This window comes from Pseudorasbora parva, chromosome 18 (genome assembly GCF_024679245.1).
Source record: "Pseudorasbora parva isolate DD20220531a chromosome 18, ASM2467924v1, whole genome shotgun sequence".
Taxonomy (NCBI): domain Eukaryota; kingdom Metazoa; phylum Chordata; class Actinopteri; order Cypriniformes; family Gobionidae; genus Pseudorasbora; species Pseudorasbora parva.
This window is the reverse complement of record NC_090189.1, coordinates 16,586,128-16,606,344: the sequence shown is the minus strand read 5'-3', so window position 1 is coordinate 16,606,344 and position 20,217 is coordinate 16,586,128. Positions and strand designations below refer to the sequence as shown.

At 36.4% G+C, this 20,217-nt stretch overlaps 4 protein-coding genes across 5 annotated transcripts; 1 reads left to right on the top strand and 3 right to left on the bottom strand.

The window, feature by feature from the left end:
* Positions 1-129: 129 nt before the first annotated feature.
* arpc3 (actin related protein 2/3 complex, subunit 3) lies at positions 130-6,976 on the bottom strand. Its single transcript, XM_067424277.1, has 7 exons — positions 6,825-6,976; positions 6,297-6,396; positions 6,095-6,171; positions 4,626-4,694; positions 4,392-4,518; positions 4,168-4,262; positions 130-372 (listed from the first exon to the last, which is right to left on the bottom strand). Exons 1-7 carry the CDS (start codon positions 6,828-6,830, stop codon positions 310-312), a joined length of 537 nt encoding a protein of 178 aa, XP_067280378.1. The 5' UTR covers positions 6,831-6,976; the 3' UTR covers positions 130-309.
* Positions 6,977-8,034: 1,058 nt separating this feature from the next.
* Positions 8,035-11,825, bottom strand: gpn3 (GPN-loop GTPase 3). Its single transcript, XM_067423485.1, has 8 exons — positions 11,692-11,825; positions 11,351-11,459; positions 10,064-10,231; positions 9,853-9,977; positions 9,579-9,694; positions 9,373-9,469; positions 8,440-8,568; positions 8,035-8,309 (listed from the first exon to the last, which is right to left on the bottom strand). The coding sequence occupies exons 1-8, from the start codon at positions 11,737-11,739 to the stop codon at positions 8,244-8,246; spliced, it is 858 nt and encodes a 285-aa protein (XP_067279586.1). The 5' UTR covers positions 11,740-11,825; the 3' UTR covers positions 8,035-8,243.
* Positions 11,826-11,934: 109 nt separating this feature from the next.
* On the top strand, positions 11,935-15,487 carry LOC137046326 (protein FAM216A). The gene is made up of 7 exons (XM_067423486.1): positions 11,935-12,064; positions 12,156-12,184; positions 12,774-12,892; positions 13,863-13,989; positions 14,107-14,290; positions 14,357-14,439; positions 14,553-15,487. The coding sequence occupies exons 1-7, from the start codon at positions 11,988-11,990 to the stop codon at positions 14,681-14,683; spliced, it is 750 nt and encodes a 249-aa protein (XP_067279587.1). The 5' UTR covers positions 11,935-11,987; the 3' UTR covers positions 14,684-15,487.
* A 205-nt stretch (positions 15,488-15,692) lies between these two features.
* On the bottom strand, positions 15,693-19,850 carry vps29 (VPS29 retromer complex component). Of its 2 annotated transcripts, none has more exons than XM_067423488.1 (4): positions 19,719-19,850; positions 16,527-16,718; positions 16,207-16,442; positions 15,693-16,121 (listed from the first exon to the last, which is right to left on the bottom strand). In XM_067423488.1, exons 1-4 carry the CDS (start codon positions 19,719-19,721, stop codon positions 16,004-16,006), a joined length of 549 nt encoding a protein of 182 aa, XP_067279589.1. In that variant the 5' UTR covers positions 19,722-19,850; the 3' UTR covers positions 15,693-16,003. The 2 variants fall into 2 exon arrangements, with proteins under 2 accessions (XP_067279589.1, XP_067279588.1); XM_067423487.1 differs by lacking the exon at positions 19,719-19,850 and adding an exon at positions 18,863-19,243.
* Positions 19,851-20,217: the final 367 nt, after the last annotated feature.

The following is a 20,217-nucleotide window of genomic DNA, read 5'->3' as shown; positions in this document are numbered from 1 at the left end:
ACAAACATTAAAAAAATTATATGTTAGATGCGATAAATCGATTTGACAGCACTAATATAATTGTAATAAGTATTACTAAAATAACCTGGCACCAAGTGTATTAGTAGCATTCACTGACGAGAGATGCTGTTTCTCTTCAATAGATTTTTATTTGATCAGCTCCTGCTTTACAGAACTCAAATATGCTTGATATCACCAGTAAAAAAATCTTTTACAGAATCAGAGTAAACTCGCTTGCATACACATTAAAGAAGAAGAAAAAAAAAAATCATCCACACAGAAGCACCAAGAGAGATCCTGAGTGGTTTGTTACTGGCCAGGTGCAGACAAACTTTTGTTCATGAACTGTTTCTTCACAAAGCACACCCACCACTGTAGACCAAAGACATTTGAATGATTATCATACATTTTTAAAAAATAAATTAATAGATAAAGTATTTATATACAAGTAAATGAATGAAATATTTTATACAAGTTGTATTCAAACCCAAAATAAGAAAATGTATACAAATATTATTTATAAAGAAAATTAGATTATTTTATATGATTGTTATACTTTGCATTGTGATCCCATTATAACAGTGAGGAAAATAAAAAGTATTTGAACACCCTGCTATTTTGCAAGTTCTCCCACTTGGAAATCATAAAGGGGTCTGAAATTGTCATCGTAGGTGCATGGCCACTGTGAGAGACAATCACAATATATGATTTTTTTAACTATTTATTTGTATGATAAAGCTGCAAATAAGTATTTGAACACCTGTCTATCAGCTAGAATTCTGACTCTCAATTACCTGTTAGTCTGCCTTTAAAATGTCCACCTCAACTCCATTTTTAATCCTAAATTAGATGCACCTGTTTGAGGTCGTTAGCTGCATAAAGACACCTGTCCAATCAGAAGGAATCCAACTACTGACATGGCCAAGACCAAAGAGTTGTCCAAAGACAAAATTGTACACCTCCACAAGGCTGGAAAGGGCTACATGGAAATTGCCAAGCAGCTTGGTGAAAAAAGGTCCACTGTTGGAACAATCATTTCAAAATGGAAGAAGCTAAACATGACTGTCAATCTCCCTCGGACTGGGGCTCCATGCAAGATCTCACCTCGTGGGGTCTCAATGATCCTAAGAAAGGTGAGAAGTTGGTCAATGACCTGAAGAGCTGGGACCACCGTTTCCAAGGTTACTGTTGGTAATACACTAAGACGCCATGTTTGAAATCATGCATGGCACGGAAGGTTTCCCTGCTTAAACCAGCACATGTCCAGGCCCGTCTTAAGTTTGCCAATGACCATTTGGATGATCCAGAGGAGTCATGGGAGAAAGTCATGTGGTCAGATAAGACCAAAACAGAACATTTTGGTCATAATTCCTCTAAACGGTTTTAGAGGAAGAAGAATGATGAGTACCATCCCAAGAACACCATTCCTACTGTGAAGCATGGGGGTGGTAGCATCATGCTTTGGGAGTGTTTTTCTGCACATGGGACAGGGCAACTGCACTGTATTAAGGAGAGGATGCCCAGGGCCATGTATTGCGAGATTTTGGGGAACAACCTCCTTTCCTCTGTTAGAGCATTGAAGATAGGTCGAGGCTGGGTCTTCCAACATGACAACGACCCAAAGCATACAGCCAGGATAACCAAGGAGTGGCTCTGTAAGAAGCATATCAAGGTTCTGGCATGGCCTAGCCAGTCTCCAGACCTAAACCCAATAGAGAATCTTTGGAGAGAGCTCAAACTCGGTGTTTCTCAGTGTCAGGCCAGAAACCTGACTGATCTAGAGAAGATCTGTGTGGAGGAGTGGGCCAAAATCCCTCCTGTAGTGTGTGCAAACCTGGTGAAAAACTACAGGAAACATTCGACCTCTGTAATTGCAAACAAAGGCTACTGTACCAAATATTAACATTGATTTTCTCAGGGGTTCAAATACTTATTTGCAGCTGTAACATACAAATAAACAGTTACAAAATCATACGTTGTGATTTCTGGATTTTATTTTTAGATTATGTCTCACAATGGACATGCACCTAAGAAGAACTGGCACTATTCGTGTAACTGTATTTAAACAGGGAAAACGTGGAGGTGTTTGGTCGCTTCTAACTTGATCTCTGTTTGGTACCATAGTGAATGAACTGGGCTTAGTGGGCTAAGCTAAATGCTATCAGAATTTCACCACGCATCAGAGCGATTAAGTGCACGCACTGAGACGAGAGCGGTATGTATCAACTCGTCTTAGTTAAAGGGTTACTTCAGCGATTAGCATATGGCTTTGTGTCAGGAGAAACCCTGGAGTATATTCAAATGATCGTGCTCCCCCCTCTTATATCCCCCTGAGACGAGAGATTTCTGCAGTTTATTTCTGGAAAAATTCCTCTCGTGACACAAATTGACGATTTTTGCGTCATCTTTGGAATGTTTGCCCAGAGGCTAAAGACTACAGCCAGCAGAGGGAGCCATTTCCTCATGTTTTCAACTCACGCTTGGGGAATGGGAGATCACACTTACAGCACAGCTGGCAGCTACAGGCATTAATTTAAACGGATGCTGAGCAATGTAAGTGTTTTAACTTCTCAAATTAATTTCTTTGAAAGTTAAGCTTCCAAAGGCATGAACTGAAAACACGCCAGACTGAACACGCATTGTGAATGTATGCCGTGAATGTGGTCGCGATTACCTCAGCTCTCATCACGAGAGCTCATCAGCTCATTTATGACATTAAATGTAATTTGACTCCTAATCTGAGTTAGTGCCGTGAGACTCACGCGGCGACTCAATCGTTATATTGAACAGACACGTTCAGTATTTAATTGTACTTTCTGAACTCAGTCACTGTAATCCAGTCGCGGTGGCTTTGGGAATGGCCTCACAGGGCAGCGAAGCATTCTGGGAATTGTAGTCTTTCATCCACATGAGACAAAAATACATTTTCTGTCTTTTCTCAGTCTAGAGGGCACCAAATTCAAAAATAATTTCAGATTTCTACTACATTAATGATCCAGTTTAAATACAGATTCATCTTCCCCCTTTTTTCGAGTATAGTTCGGCTTGACGTTAATAGACCGGAAGGTCCTTGTATGGGCCATACGGGCTCTTCTCCCGGTAGGGCGCGCGCGCGTGACTACAGCGAGAGAGGAAATGCACACACATAAACACTGCTCTCAAGCTGCAGATCCAGTCGTCCATGAACACTTATGTCAGTTATAGTCCGCACCGCGCTCCACTTCATTCCTCCACTTTGACATTAAGCGACTTCAACGCTTCAGCACAGCATTCCGGGAAGGCAGCGCTGCATTTGAACCGATTTGAACGCAGAAATGACGGGAAGCTTCAAAACATTGCTTCAGTCGCATCGCAAAGTGGATCTCCACACTCCAAGAAGTGTGTTTTTGACGGAGCGGTCCCAGCGATAAAGGTTCGGTCATGCTTTGGAAGCAGCCGGTGAGTAAAACTGCTTCAAAAGTCTGTGCTGTTGCTGTAAGTGAGTAAACATCAGTAAACGACACGATCGCGTGCTTCGTCATTCAAATGCCCAAACGGACTTCATTGCTGTTCTATGTATAGCGTTACACTAGTCTGACGTGCAAAACCGCTTTGCTTGCTACTGCTGAGGTTTAGTCGCATACAATAGTCCATAAACCGAATCATGTCCTCATAAACTGCGAGTAAAGACACACAAATGTTGACAGTCCACCAAATACAGTACATACCACAGAGACGGACGTCCTGCTGTTGCTGTTTCTATTTCAGCCTCCGAATTAGATTCTGGATCATATCTATTAGCTGAGATCGATAGCAAGGGTTTCTCCACGCTTGAGGACATCACCGCGCATTCGTCATTCTTTAGCTCCGCCCACACGATATGCCTCCAGGCGCTCGTTTTTTTCTCGGAAAGACTCGGTATAGCCCATATTTCTTTTATAAATATAATAAAACTAAAGACTTTTCGGAGATATGAAGGATGCAATACTACTCTATAGGTACTCAAGATTGACATGAAACTGAGTGTTTCACCCCCCCTTTAATATGAAAAAGCGGTGAAGTATCTCAAAATTATTATATTTTTATTTTTACAGTAACAAGACTTTGGAGAAACAATTTTCTTAACTGTTATTCAAATAATTGTCACAATGCAAAGGGGAAAAAAAACTATATTTAATAAAGCCCCACCTTGCTTGGTTTGTCTGTCTGAGGGTCGAACACGCGGTCACACAATCTCAGTCCCGTCTCCTGTCGGATTTGCTGCAGGTAAGCCCTCATTGTTTCTGTGCAGGGGAAAAAGATGGTGTCTAGATCAATTTGGCGATAATAATAATAGACTCATCATAAAGAAGGTCTAAGTGGATGTGAAAATGAATCAGACTCAGTATAGTTTTGATTTTGTTAGGACATACCTTCCTCCTGTTTGTTGGAGGGTTTAGCATACATGGCATTCAGTGGGAAGCCAGGTTCTCCAGGGATGGGAAAATTGGTAATTCCCAGTGTGTACATCTCCTTCTCTCCTTGGCCCCTTGAACTGCACTAGAAATCATTTATAAGATTGTAGATACTTATTCGCTACTCGCTATGAGGAAAACCAACAACACCTGACAAGCAATTAATCACTGATTTTTTTTTTAAATAGTTACCTTTTGGAGCTTCTTGAGGCATTCAGAGATGTAAAGCGTGATGTAGATCAAAGTTCGATCAGCCTCATTCTATCAGAAGGAAAGAAACCAAAAATGTATTAATTTAAATACTCTGCATATAAGCCGCTTAATACAATACAGATTGTGTCAAAGCATCTTCACAGTAATAAACAAAAATAACAGTGTTAATGTTGCAGAGTTCATCAAGTATGAAACAAATCTTTAGCTATAAAGAAGACAACAGTGTCATTATTCAGCTCAATAATAATCCATTTTGCAAACTTAAATTAAATTTGGTGTATTTTCCATTATTAACATCCTTGCATTTTTTTAAATTATTATTTTAAATACATGTGCCCTCATTTAATCAAAACATTCCCCCTCCCATTTGCAGGGACTTCTATTCTCTGATGACGTGTTAACCTGCGCGAGGGAGTGACAACCTGTCACTCATAAAATAATCACAGCAACAGCAATCCAAACAATTCTGAGGGACAAGATCAAATCCCTCTCTAATTTTTTTCTTAAAAAAAAAAAAAAAAAAAAAAAAAAAAAAAAGGGGGGGGGGGGGAATATAGGCTACGTCAAAACAGAGAAGTTACGAATATTGCAATGTTCATTTAAATATTTTATTATTAATAAAACTACAGAAATACATTTTCAAATTTTGCATGCCATCTACCCTGTTAAATCTTTAATTTTAAGATACTTTGATATTGATGATTTATGCTCTTTTTGTGAAAGTGAGAGAGAGAGCTGTTGACACTTGTTTTTCGATTGTAAAATTATCCAAAGTTTATGGAGGAAAATGGCAGATTGTATCTTTAATTTAGTGAAGATTAAGTATCGTTTTACATTAAATGATATTATTGTATATTATGAAAACAATGTTAACAAAGATCTTGAATACATTGTTAATTTATTTATACTGCAGGCTAAATTTCATATACATAAACAAAAGTATTTAAATGTATCCCCAAATTTTAAGGTGTTTATAGTGGACTTTAAATAATTTATATCATCTTTGAAATTGTTAAAAAATAATAAGTTATTAACATGTTTAAAATATTTTGAGAGAACTATCGTCTCCCCTGCTACGAATGAATGCTACACTTTGTTTGTGATCTGCTGTATGCTGTGCTGTTTGTTACATGTTCCTTCTTCTTCTTATATATAGATATATATATAAGCAAAGGTAAAGATTAAATATTTTGAAAATAAATTCTGTTATCACAAGTAAAAAATAGCAACGTTCATACCGATTTTTAAGTGCATACAATTATTTAAAATCTAATATTAAACATAAATGTTTAAGGTAAAAAGCCACACACACACCCAATTCAAAAAGTTTAAATGAGGATACAGGGAGAAACTTTCTTTTCTCAGTCTGGAGTCAGGACAGAGCTATGAATTCATGTTAAGGCACGCAAGCACATTTTTCCGTTGGCCTACAAAAATTCACCCCTTACCTTAATTTCATAGTTCTTGAAGAAAACATTAGCTTTGAAGTAGTAGATGGCCTCGTCGATAATATCCGAGTCTTTGGCTGAATATGGAAACAGGAAGGAACAGCTGGTTTGTCAAATACGCTTTACCAATGATGGCCATTTAAGGAAGAATCGCACATCTTAGATCTCGCAGTACTGCCTAAAACCAAGCAAACTTTCTTACTTTCTTTAGGAGCAGGGCCCTTAAACTGTGTTTTAAGGGGCAATAATGCCATATTCCCCACCAGTTTGGTGTCTGCATCCATCAGGCTTGAGTGGTAAGCCTGAAGAAAGTGGGAGATAATAAAATGCAAGCGAAAACCAATAATTATCTCTAACACAGCAAACTTGTTTTTAAAATAACCAATACTCGAAGAGAAACAGCCAGTTATCACTGCACTGAATGCAAATGAGGAAATCCAGTTGTTTGCACCGTGAACAAATCTGTTTCAGCAACATATTTTTGACACTTCCATATAACATTACATATAGATTGGCCAATTAAGCATAAATACCAAAACATAATAAAATATCTTTGTAAAACAGTTAAATTTGTGGAAAAATGGTCTGAGTAAGATGATGTATAGGTTAGCTCTGTGGCTAATAATGCTAAAATATTTTTCGCTCCAGCTCTAAAACGTTGCACAAAAGCTGCTCATGAAGCAAACAATTGCGCTCTTTGTTTAAATCGTAACGTTTAATAATTTCTTACCGGCATTTTGGCACAATACGTCCCAAACCTAGCAGGCAAAAATAATTATGTCAGAGCTGCTAGCCGCCGCTTCCGCTGTCCCACCCTACACACAGATACAGGAAGTTCCCAGTGTAGTATCCCGTCATAACCACTGGGGGGCGCCGAAGAACACCAGCTTTGCTGTTTCCCCTTTTCATCCCCAGAACATAATTTCTTTGAAAATCACTTATTTTAAAAATGATCTTTTATCTAAAAAAAGGTACGCGTGCTATTAAAACTTTTTAAAAACGTCAGTCAAAACCTAGTGAGCGGCTTACCTAGACAACATAACTGGTTAAAAAGATAGTTCACCCAACAATGAAATTGTGATGTTTATCTGCTTACCCCCAGGGAATCCAAGATAAGCATCAAATGTTCATTTTTGGGTGAACTATAAAGTTTTAAAGGATGTAAGACTGGTTGGCCAAATATGAGCGATTGTTTAAAGCTATAGTTCACTCAAAACTGAAAACTACCCCATGATTTACTCACCCTCCACCCATCTTAGGTGTGCGTAACATAACATTTTTTAGACTACAATCGGAACTATTTTAAAATGTCCGGGTAAACCAAGCATCATAATGGCAGCAGGCCAAAAAAGGGCATCCAATCGATCCATCCATTATAATCCATACGGCTGAAGCGTTTGCGTAAGAAAAATATTTATATGTAACACTTTATAAAGTAAAATATCTAGCTCCCGCCAGACTTCCATCCATATTCAAATTACAAAGAAAGCATAACTGCTGTGGTGACACTTTGTTTGGGCTGCCATTCACTCCCATTATAGGATTAGCCAGCCCAGTCTGCCCAGGACATTTATTAATATATCTCCCAACTGTTTTCATCTGAAAGAAGAATGTCATGGCTTGAGGGTAAGCAAATAATGGGGTAATTTTCATTTTTGGATGAACTAACCCCTACACATCTCACTATTAAATAACAAATAATGATAAACCACTCTTCTGCACAGAGCTATTAAAACATTTTAAAACAGCAATCAAAACCTAGCGAGCTGCTTACCTAGACAACATAAGTGCGTTAAAGGGATAGTTCACCCAAAAATTAAAATCTGATGTTTATCTGCTTAGCCCCAGGGCATCCAAGATGTGTCTCCCTTAACATTTTCCTTCAGGTGTAGCGTGTTGAGACTTAAAAATAAATAAATAATTAAAACCACATTGTCATTTCCATACTTTTATTGCAAAAATAAATAGACAATTCTAAAAAAACTGATTACATTTTATAAAACTCTGCTAAGAAGATTGAGACATAGCACAGGTTTCGGCTGCACCCTCCAACCAATGATATTATGAACATGACAAAATATTGTTTAAATAAATGAATCTCTTAATTAGTGGAACACATCTAAATGTAGTCTGGCTTCACAGTGGGATTTCAAGAATCTGCTTTGTCTTGGAAGAACTCATCAAAATTTGTGTTACTGGGTTCTTCGTCAAATTCCTAGAGAAAACAAAAATGGATCGGTTTAATGTTTAATTTTTTTTTTTTTTTTACCATAAAGAGCTTTCATAAATGTATAGTTGAAACAAACATCAGTTCATAGCATATGTCAGTAGCATTATGCGCAAACCTTGGGCTCTTTAAACTCCAGGTCTTCACCATACTGTATGGAGAAATCAATGTGCTGCAGGACAATGTTGATGCCCTCCTCATCAGTGCGATCAAAGGGCAGGAATCGAACCATACTGTAATCATCAATCTAAAGAAAACAGTGGCATTTTAACAATTTACTAAAGAATTTTTGTAAAACTATCACCTGACATGATCAGTGTGAAGATGCTAAGGCTGAACAATTAATCGAAATAAAATTGAAATTGTAATGTGGCTATGCGATTATCAAACTGCCAAGGCTGCCATTTAATAAAATAAATACACAGTGTGAGGCTTCTAACAGATTTGTAATAAGAATAATTAATAAACCTCTAGCCAACAAATAATATTTAGTTTAGTTGGAAACAAATAAATAAATAAAAATAAAATAAAGAAATGAAGACAAAAAAATAATAGTGTTGTGATTTTACAGCTGTAATTATTGTAAAATTATCATTACTCCATTTGTATACAGTAAAATAGTATTATCACACTAGTAATATATTTCTTAATTTGTTTAACTATAATTATCTTGTTAGTCTTAGTCATACTGAAAATAAAAGAAATAAGACAAAAATTTGAATTGTTTAGAAAGTTTCACTGAAAACTAAAATTATTATTGTTAAATTAGAGAGAATTAGCATTCGTTACAATATAGATCTCTTATTGTGGTTAATTAAAATTATTAAATAATTAATAATTATTATTTTCTTAATATAATTTCTTAATATTGATTATAATTATAATCATCATTTTATATATAATCAAAAATTATAACAACAGCCCATCAAACAAGCTAGGCAAACCTGGAGCTATTTTTTTTAAATTGCATTTTAATCATAAATTTGAACCAAAAATGTTCAGCCCTAGATTATGGACTTGTATCAAGGTACCCAAGGCAGAATATACTTACCAGACCACATATGGCCTTGGTTAACTTTCTGAATTTCTTGCTTCTTAAAGCAACAGAGTTGTCCTCCATCACTGAGTACATATCCGGGTCTAGATACCTGCAAATAAAACAAAACAACAACAAAAAATAACACACTTATGACATCTAACTGTAGGTTGAAAAGAGAATTATAAATTGATCTAATTTCAAGATCTTTTATAACATACTTCTCTATTTCCTTCTTAGCCTTTGGACTGAGTAGATCCATTTTGGTCATTATGTTGACTTGTGGAATTTCTAGCAACACCATGGCACTCAAGGCAGCCATAACTCCAGAGATAAACTAGAAAATACATTACAACAAACAATAAGAATCCAGCCAACATTTGCCAAAACAGACATCTCTTCCACCTCATAGAACTGTTATACTTATATTTATTTGAATAAAACAACATGAGACTGATTTTTACATTAACAGTCATTGCCATGTGACAGCATTACCTTAAAGGTCTCCACCATGAACTGCGAGTCAACCAGGAAGACGCCACACACGCGGAACTCCCACTGCTGCAGCTGTTCCACAAGCTGCTTCATAACAGGCAGATGCGTGTACAGCTCGATCTGACCTGCGGTCAATAAGACACAATGCTCTTAACTATTCCATGCCAGTTCTCATCAGCAGCCCCATACCATCTGGCACATCACTCCTTACCAGGGCAATCAAACAGTATGTAGTCATCCTCCACATGACCAAGACTCTCCTCCAGCCAGTCAAAGTTGTTGGCGAAATACTCCATACAGAAGATCAGTCCTCCATTGGGGCCGAATCTCAGGGAGTCATCCTCCATAACATCATCTACCTGGATCAGTTCTCGAATATCTGCACCAGGGGCAATTGTATCAGAAGAACACACTATAAGTCTTTAAACACAAACTAGTAACAGAAATGACATTGCGCACAAGCTCCATAGAGTCCTTTCTCTGCACAAAAAAGCAGCAGCAAAACAAGGACAGTTGCAACACTAGTTCTGATATACAAATTGTTTGTATTTTATAATATTAAAATATATTAAAGCCTCTTTGGGGTTTCCATGGTTTCTACAAAATAAAACAATTTTGTGGGGAACATGTGTATGATGTCATTGATAAGCGACACACAGACACGGTCCGTGTCCTGGTTAAAATTTCTTATATCTCTGGATTTAAACTTTCTTGGAAAAATTTGGGATATTGTAAGTACACAAGTCAACAAAATATATAACATTGTTCTAGTGGTGCTTTTATATTTTAATGTATAAAAATTTCTCTTTTTACAGCATTTTTTTGTCATTGCCTGGGAAAGTTGTACCAATAATTATGAAATATAAATTGTATTTCAAGTTTTAGGTAAAATTGTTCTTTACCTAAATGTTTTTTTAAAATGTTTAAAATATGCAATGAATATTCTACCACTCAAATATCTATTTTTAAGATTGTTTGGGACTATTCAATTTATTTAAGCAAAAAAAAAGAAGTTTAAAGTAATTTAATTTTAAATAATTATAATGCAGAAATTTTATATAACTAATGTAATAACAAGTAATCCTATGTTTTATAAATTGTTAATCAATCTTACTGTCAAGTGTGAACGGCTACATGTAATGTCTATTTTATCATTTGCTTTTATTGTGTTATTTAATTATTATTAATAGTAAAATATTAAGTTTGTTTACTTTTTTCTCTTTCAGTGTATGCTGCTTGGATTTATTGTGGGCGTGTTAAACAATGATGATGAATGTCTGTTTGTTAACTAAAGGGGTTGAATAAAGGTTTTAAAAAAGGCTGTAACACTTTTACATTTTTTTCTCTTATACTGTTGGGACAGCACCGGCTACCAGTAAAAAGCTTGAAACACTCAACAGAATTTGTTTCTCATGAACTGTAAAACCTTTTTCACATGAACACATGCTCAAAATAAAAACTGAAATATATGTGTGTGTAATATGAACTGATTCATCACCTGCCATAACAGGATACTCAAAATGTTCTGCAGCTGGATCCAGATTCACCACCTGTACAGATCGGTTGAGGGCCTGGCAATGATCTATCATTGTGGCACAATATGTACTCTGAAAAAAGGAGAAAATAACTCTATAAATAAATATTAAAATCACTATACTGTATTCAAAACAACGATATAGCTACCACTGGCCATGGATTGTAGCCTATAATCAGGCGTAATGCAGACCAATCTAGTGTTTAGGATTTTAATTCAGCACATACATACAATCAAACAACGAAATCATAATTATTAATAAATCATCTGTTAGCCCAACAAGTCACACAATGGCGCAGAATTACCTTTCCACTTCCGGCAGGACCCATCACTAGATGCGCGTATCGAGGCATTGTCGATTCTCCAGCTCCAAAAGCACTAGATGTTGTGTCGTATTCACTTATATCACAGAAAACGTTTTGTCTCCGCAATGCGTTCCACTTACCATTTCAACATCTGCCATGCTGTTTTCTCGTCACCTACGGAAGCCCGCTAGAGTCAAAAAGAGAAAACACTGGGAACGCACACACGCGGATGGGATTACAGGTCATATTGTATCACTTGAATGCTACAGTTCTCACAGTTCAGGTAACACTTCGGCATGAAAAAGCACGTGAAATTCCTTGAAAACACCGATAAAAGTCGTCTGCACCATAAAAAGTCGTTTATGCCTTTAAGGTAAGAATATCATAACACTATGTAAATTACTTTCTTTGCGTTGTTGTCACATAGCCTACATTACGTGTTTCCTATGATAATGTCTTGACAGGCCATCTGCTCCTAACCATGCGCAAAATGGTAAGTTTGTTCTATAAATATTAGCAATTACTGCCTTTGGGTGAATTCAGGTTAATTGGGACACTTTTCCTATAGTCATCCTAAAAGCAAAGAGTCTCAGTTAAAGGTTAAAATGACAATAATATTACATTTCTTGTTTACAAATTGTCTTATACAAGAACGTGTAGCTTTAAATTTGTATAATTTACATAACTCCAGTATCTTAGAACTAAAGTAGCTTGTAGTTCCTGAATCACATCACTTCAGTTTTTATAGCACCTCTTCCTCTTGTGCTGCATCCATGCATCTGTAAATGTAATAAACCTCTGCAATAACATGTACAGTAAATTTAAATGCAAAACACTACTATTTTATTTCCCCAGTAGCCTGACAGGGTTTTTCCATACGGCTGCAAGCTTAATCTGTGTAAATTACAGAAACGTTACACCTGTATAATTTGGACAGAGTAACCAGAGTCTCTGACCCATTTGAGTTCATTTGAAGACAAACAGCTGTCATATGTAAAGTAAACCATTCTCTTGGAGTTATTTCTTTAATAACCATTGTTGAGTAAATTGTAACTAATTGTTTCAATTCTTTCCTTATTTAGGAAAAACAAATTCAATATTTGGACATAAAACACAGAGATCTGCAACTGTACCAGAGCAAGAACGGGACATTAAAACTATTCATATTCCTAAGACCATGACTGCTGCTCCATTTTTACAGGTATTTCATGAAAATGTACTAAATCCTTATGCGTCAATAAAAATAAAAATACTATTGAGGTCCTAAGATGACAAAAACGTTTTTATTTTAAGCAGGGGAGCTCAGACTTAAAGCTACACTGTGTAACTTTTTTAGTTTATTCTTAGCTAAAAACACTTAGTTCTTTCAAAAATATATGTGCTCATTAATGTATATTTATTTCTTTGAAGTAATAAAGTAAAGTATTCTCGTAAGTTTATAATATGCCATCGAAAATACATACGGGTGGTCCCCATGTTGCCCCTCCATTTTGAAAGTACATTAGCCAAAGAGGGACATACCCATAAATTCAAGCTTCGCCTATCGCGTTTTAACACTCGATAGCACCGTGTCGAATGTGAAGAGGGGGATTGCCATGTTAATCTTGGACTAAATCGGCCACCGTAGGAGTTAAAACGAAATCAGAATTGAGAGGAACAGAAACTATTATTCACTGGATGGTCATATGCTTTTTCACCGCTAGATGGGGGAAAATATCATGCAGTGTAGCTTTAAAAAGTTAAACAAAAAAAGTTATGTAGGTTTAGGTTTATGGAAATTATGTAGCCAAATTTTTTTTATAGCCCATATAAAATATATATTTGATAAAACTCAAAAACTGTTAGATAATCCAAAACAGTTTTTTCTAAATCCAAAAGTTTTACATTGCTAACAGAACAAAATCCTATAAAAACAGCATCATTTTATAGGCCATGATGAAAAATTGCATCATGATATTTTTGTCCTGAGTGTAACTATTTTGTGTACATAGTGTAAAATACATTAATTAAAGGAAGTGAAGGTGAAATATAAAAATTCCAATAGAAATACACACTTAACACAGGCAAAATGGTACAAAAACAATGATTTGCATGACAATATCTTTTTCAGCAGCCACAATAACCTTCTGCCAAGTAACTTGAAATTTACATTTAAATAATCTCGTTTTCAGCATCCAGGCTTGACACCTGGACAGAAGCGCTTCCTGTACAGTTTCGCAGAAGCCTACAGCAAAGAGCATATGCGGCAGCTAATTTGTCAACATTATATGAATGTATTACACCGGTGTATCAGGACAGGTGAACCATCACATCATATAATACAAGCAGGATGGGATTTATTAAGCCTGTATTAGCAATAACTTTTATTACAATCAAATGTGTGACATATTATAACTTCTTATACTCCATATTTAGTGCCGGATACGCATCATGTGAATTTAAATGTGAAACTGCAGATGCCAACATACACCCCAGAAGAAGAACACATGGCAAACTCTCAAAGTACATCTACAAGCAAGACAAAGGGAAGTGAAAAGAGACGTTCGACTTTAAAGAAAGCCAAGAAAACAACTTTACCTAAAATCGTAAATAATCAAAGGTAAGTGATGCCACCTGCAAAACTTTTGTGAGGCTTAGTTGTAAGCTTAACATTTCCCTTCTACAGAGTGTCTTCTGGATTTGCACAATCAAACATGGTACATCCAAGAAAAAGGAGGGCTACCAATGCAAAACCTGCTTCTTCAAGGGGTAGGTTTGTTCCTTCCACTAGACGATAGTCCAATATACAGGATTCTTTATGATCCTGATATTATGAACACTTCAGATTCCTGTTTTTAACATTATTTAAACCTAAATTGCAGGATCACGGCTGTGGGATGATGACTTTGAATGGGAGGTGACTGAAACAGATTCTTATCTTGCTGGACACATGAGTGGCCTGTCTTTCAACGAATCGGAAGATGATAATGATGACTTTCTATTTACTACATAGCGCATCAATATGTCATCTGGGTATCTGCAGGATTTATGAAAGTAAGTTTAAAACCCATTAAAGAAATGTAAGGAGTAAATTGAAGGGAACATATGTCAATGTTCTCTAAGTAACACTTCAAAGTTTGAAAATACAATTTCCATCAGATCTTCATTACTTTTTAATTAAGTTTTACAAAAAAAGCTTAAAAGTTTGAACAGCTGTGCTCCCAAACACTAGAATATGGACATAACTTTTACTGAACCTTCTGGTCTCACTGCAACATGACATAAGTGATTTTATGATTAAATCAAGAAACAAATATCTGCCAATAGACTCAGAAATTGAGATACTTGTTCTTGTTTTAAGCATAAACTCACTTTATTTTGTTCAATTCAAGTCAACAAGACTTAACTGATTTAAGGATGTTTAGATATTTGGGAAATTTGTATAGATGGAAAACAAAACTCCATCTAATAAGGAAGATATTACTTTATTTATACTTTTGCAAGTGCACTTTAGCTTTGGAATGTAATTTAGAGCCCTATGAAATGAAATCCATTTTTTTTAATTAGTAAAAAACATGTCTAATTAATTGAAATCATGAAATCATCAACACAAAATTGTACAGAAATGTATTAAAAATATATAATGTATAAAATGTTATTCTGTTTTCCATTTTTTGGTGAATTATTTACTCACATGAGGAGGATTAAATGATGACAGAATGTTCATTTTGGGGTGAACTATCACTTCAAGTGTACTGACCCGTCCTGCTTTTCTTTTAGTCATCCAAACGTTGACAAATTCCATGACATTCCACATTGTACAGTAAATTCCATTTTATGAAAGGATTCTGTACCCGTGTTCCGTATCCGCGGAAATCATAGGGCCCTAATTTAATGCCATGACATTAAAGTCATTCTTTAAATAAATCTTAGACATACAACAGTCCAGTAGTTCCAGACATTTCAAAATAGTAATTTTAATAATGTGTCAAATGTGTTCTCTTAAATAATTACACTGCTCATGTGATATGGGGTTTTATTTTATGAAAGATGACTTAACATAGGCCTTGAAAAAATTAATAGGGGACATAACATATTTATAAGACTAATTCACACTAACATTATGCAAATAATGCAGCATTATTGCATTCTCAACATCCATCTGCCGAAACCACAAATGATGACCTTCTGGTGACATATAAACAGTATTATATATTACATTGAAATTTTGCGTAAAGTTATGATACAGCATTTGTACGATGGTGACGTTCAGGTGAGAGGGAATGACAAGATTAGCATCCTGAAAGAAGGCAGCTGACAGCATCATCGTTCTTTACGACTTCTTATATTCGATTCTCTCGACTTTGACGTCGTCTCCAATGAGCTGATAGACATACGTTACCACTGTGGATGCTTGAATGTCCATCAAAACAAATGATGGTGTGATGTTGCTGTGAAGAGACAATTTCAAATCACAAATCATCCACGTATAATGTTTGATTAAACATGACGCGAAGGTAAAAGAAAATGGCATACCTTTCCAGTGCGCTATAGGCCCCTGTGGCAGAGCCGGGGTTTATATAAAATTTGTTCTCATTCTCAAATGCCTCAAATTTGTGTGTGTGGCCAGAAATGAGAATATCCACATCCAGCTGCCTTTGAAGCAGCGCCAAGCTTGCCATGTCACCCCATGGGATCACTTGGTGTCCGTGGATCAGACCGATTTTAAACTGCCCCACTGTCACCACTTTCTGCTCCGGGTAATTCAAGTTCTGTCATTTAGGAACAAAAAATGCGGATGGTTAAAAGAGTGCATTAGCAACTACGAAAAACAGAAATAGGTAATAAATGTCAACCTCATCAAAGTCTCCTCTGACAATGTGCACGTCTCCAGCGAGTGTTTTCAGGTAGTCATAGCTCTCCTTTGTACAGAGGTTTCCCGTGCAGAGGATGTGCTGAATCTTGCCAGGCACCAGCAGCTTTTTGAATTTGGGAGGCAGGGTGTTGCATCGGTGGGGAATGTGCAGATCACCTAACACAAGCACCAGCTAATGGCAAAATACATCTCGTTAGCATTCAAATGTTACTTTTTGGACATTCAGAATGAAGGAAAAGTGGAGCCGCAAGCAATGACAGTTGCTGTCTGAATAAAATCTTAATTAAAATATTTTGGGAAAGAATGATTCACCTTCAGAAGCATTAGCATTATAATAATTTGAAATGCGAGCAAATTTTCTTCAGACAACAATCAGTTTAAAGCTGAGCAAGATAGCGGCTTCTAAAGTCTGTTAGCTCTGCTGAACTGAGATCAAACCACTCGCATACTAGCCTGAATAAAAATGTTCAATAAAATCAGATCTGTTACTGCTGGACAAAGCTTTGTAATAGCATACACACATCCTATACTGTGGCAGCATCCGAAATTGCTTAGTTCCTGTTTTTTGTGAAAAACAGTATGTGAATGAAAATGTGTTACTTTAAAGTAGGCACTTATTTTGAATAAGTAATTACTTCACGAAAAGTATGTTCTATACAGTATGAAATTGAATGTAATCTGTATGTACATTCGCCATGTTGACCTTATCACGTGACCTACCAGCGTGGCCTCATGGGATAGTAAAGTGTCCATCGTATACACACTTAAGAATTTTACCGGATGTAATAAGTCATCCTACTGTGGTACTACTGTGAATTCTGACATACTCCAGTAGGGAAGTATGCAATTTCAGATGTAGCCCAGGTGAAAAGCTCCTGGAGGACTTATTACTTCCAGATTCTAAAGTGCACATCCAATACACCACTATACCATGAGGCCACAGGAGAGGATTTGTGAATAGCAGGGAAGTGATGCAGCTGTGACTGGTAGATCACATGACAATGAAAACATGGTGAATGTAGTACGCCCACATTAAGTTCATACTATATATGAACATACTTTTAATTCAAGTTCTTGTTCAAAAAAGTAGCTACTCAAGAGTATGTGGTTTTGGATGCAGCCTATCTAATTGTACAGTATGTAGCTTTATGATGTGCAAAAATCAAACTGCCCAAAGTTAAAGGGTTATTAGTTCACCCAAAAAAATGTCATCAATGATTCACCCTAATGTCGTTCCACACCCTTAAGACATCCTCGGGTCACCTTCGGAACACAGTTTAAGATATTTTATTTTTAGTCCGAGAGCTTTTCTGTTCCTTCAATGAAAGTGTATGCACACTATACTGTCCACGTCCAGAAAGTTGAATCTCTTGAAGCATCCAAAATACATTTTGATCCAAAAATAACAAAAACTACGACTTTATTCAGCATTGTCTTCTCTTCCGGGTTTGTTTTCAATCCTCAAATAAAGACTCAGTTATGATTCCGCGTATTGATTCATGAGCAATCATGAATAAATCCCCTGATTCATAACTGTTCGAATACCTTTCTGGACATGGACAGTATAGTGTGCATACACTTTCATTGAAGGAACAGAAAAGCTCTCGGACTAAATATAAAATATCTTACTGTGTTCCACAGATGAACGGAGGTCCTACAAGTGTGAAACGACATTAGGGTGAGTCAATAATGACATACATTTCATTTTTGGGTGAACTAACTCTTTAATACATCTGAACACAAAACTGGATTTTAATGTAAACTGGTGTTTTTATTTCTGATATGATAACACTGAACTAAAGTGCAGAGAAAAAAGAGACACATACAGCAATAGCATACTTCTGATTGAAACCACTGTTGCATAATGTTTCACATTTAAATAAAAAATAGGCAGTATTCAGGATGTACTGTGCAGTATCCCATTCCAAACATAACTCATTATTCCCAGGAGACTGGTGTGTCAGACCAGCCTCACTGATACTCTATTTAGCCTGTGTTTAAAATATACATCACAGTGTTCATAAAATATTCAAAACACACAAAACGTGTTGCTGTAATGCTTAGAAACCGGATGATATATGTTCGACATGCCTAGACCGATAAGTATTCTGCGGTTTTCAATCATTCTGCAAGCTGATAATTAGATTCTTAGCTACTTTGTGATCACAGACAAATTAATTGCATTTGCAAGATAAACCTATAGCAGTCTAAGCAGAAAAAAGTCTGAGGGTGAGAGGAATTGTGCCAGAGGAAAGCAGCAGCACTACTCTAAAATTCAGAAAACCATGAGCACGAGACGTGTGGAGAGGCACTTACTCTGTGACCAGCCTGAAAACGATGCAGATGCCAGGATAGGGGAACAGTGGGTGAGGAAGGGTTTGAGGAAGGGGATGTGGATGCGTGATCATAACAAAAAATAACATACAAAAGATTAAAGGTGATGTGAGACAGAAGGAAAACTGAAACAAAGTGGATAAATAATGTCGTCAACATAAATTAGATGTTAGCTGATTGTGGTTGATGAATGGAGGGCACTTGCAGGAGACGGTTAGTGTGAAGCTTGGGTTAAAAGCTGCTGACGCTTCCCATAAGAAGAAGAGTCTCACTAAAAACTCTAATAGAATTTTAACGACAACAGTTCGATATGAAAGCACTGTTTTCTGTAAAACTGCATTGGGACGGCATTTACTGCTGAGCAAATACGTTTTAAAATGGTTCAAGGCACTGTAAACTGAAAACAAAGTAAACGTTTTTAAAAATGTCCTTTGCCTACATTGACTTAAATGGTCAACCTCAAATAATATACTAGTTAACAGTTTTATGTTAGCCACTGTAGGCTAGCATTCTGTTACTGGACTCAGCATTCAGCATTAACACACCATACTAAGTATCGCTAACGTGAAACGCATACTCAGTTCGTATAGCAAAGAATATACTTTGAGTGTCATTGATTTAATCCATTTAAAAGAGACTGACTGACTACATTATGACTCGATACTGGGCTGAATCACTCAGGCTGCGCTAGCTTACTGCTGTCATGTGACCAGCGCTAAAATGCCAGCTTTTTGGGAAATCAGCTTAAATATCTACTCGGACGTACGGTTTTAGAAGGAACCCAAAAAGTACAAGTATCTTCTGATAAAGAAACCTATTCTGATAAATATACACGTACCATTTTGTCCAGCTGCGTGTTTGAAACAGAGCTCAGGAAGCTGATGTTGACTCATAGGCCAGGAACTCAATGTTGCCAGATCACGCAAGGGAAATGCACAACCTGGTAAAAGTCTTAAATTCGCTTATAAAAAGCGCATCTGGCAACACATTTAAACAAGGCGAAAGCATCACAGCGCCATCTGGCGTGTACATGTACGCATTTAGCTGCTCAATCAAGATGTTCAAATATGCTTTTTATTGTGTGTAAAACCGGTATGACTTTTTCCCCCTTTGGATGGCAAAAATGAGAAGTTCTGAAAAATATTATTGCTTTTCCTGAACATTATTAACGTAGATGTGCCTTTAAGAATGAAAAATAAATGCGAGCTATTCCACCAAATGGGTAACATTTTTGGTCCATGTATAGACATTTGCATGAAAATTAACTCTAAAATACATTTCATTATTAACCAGTGTCCTGAAAATTAATCTAACTGCAAATGTAAAATATGCTATAT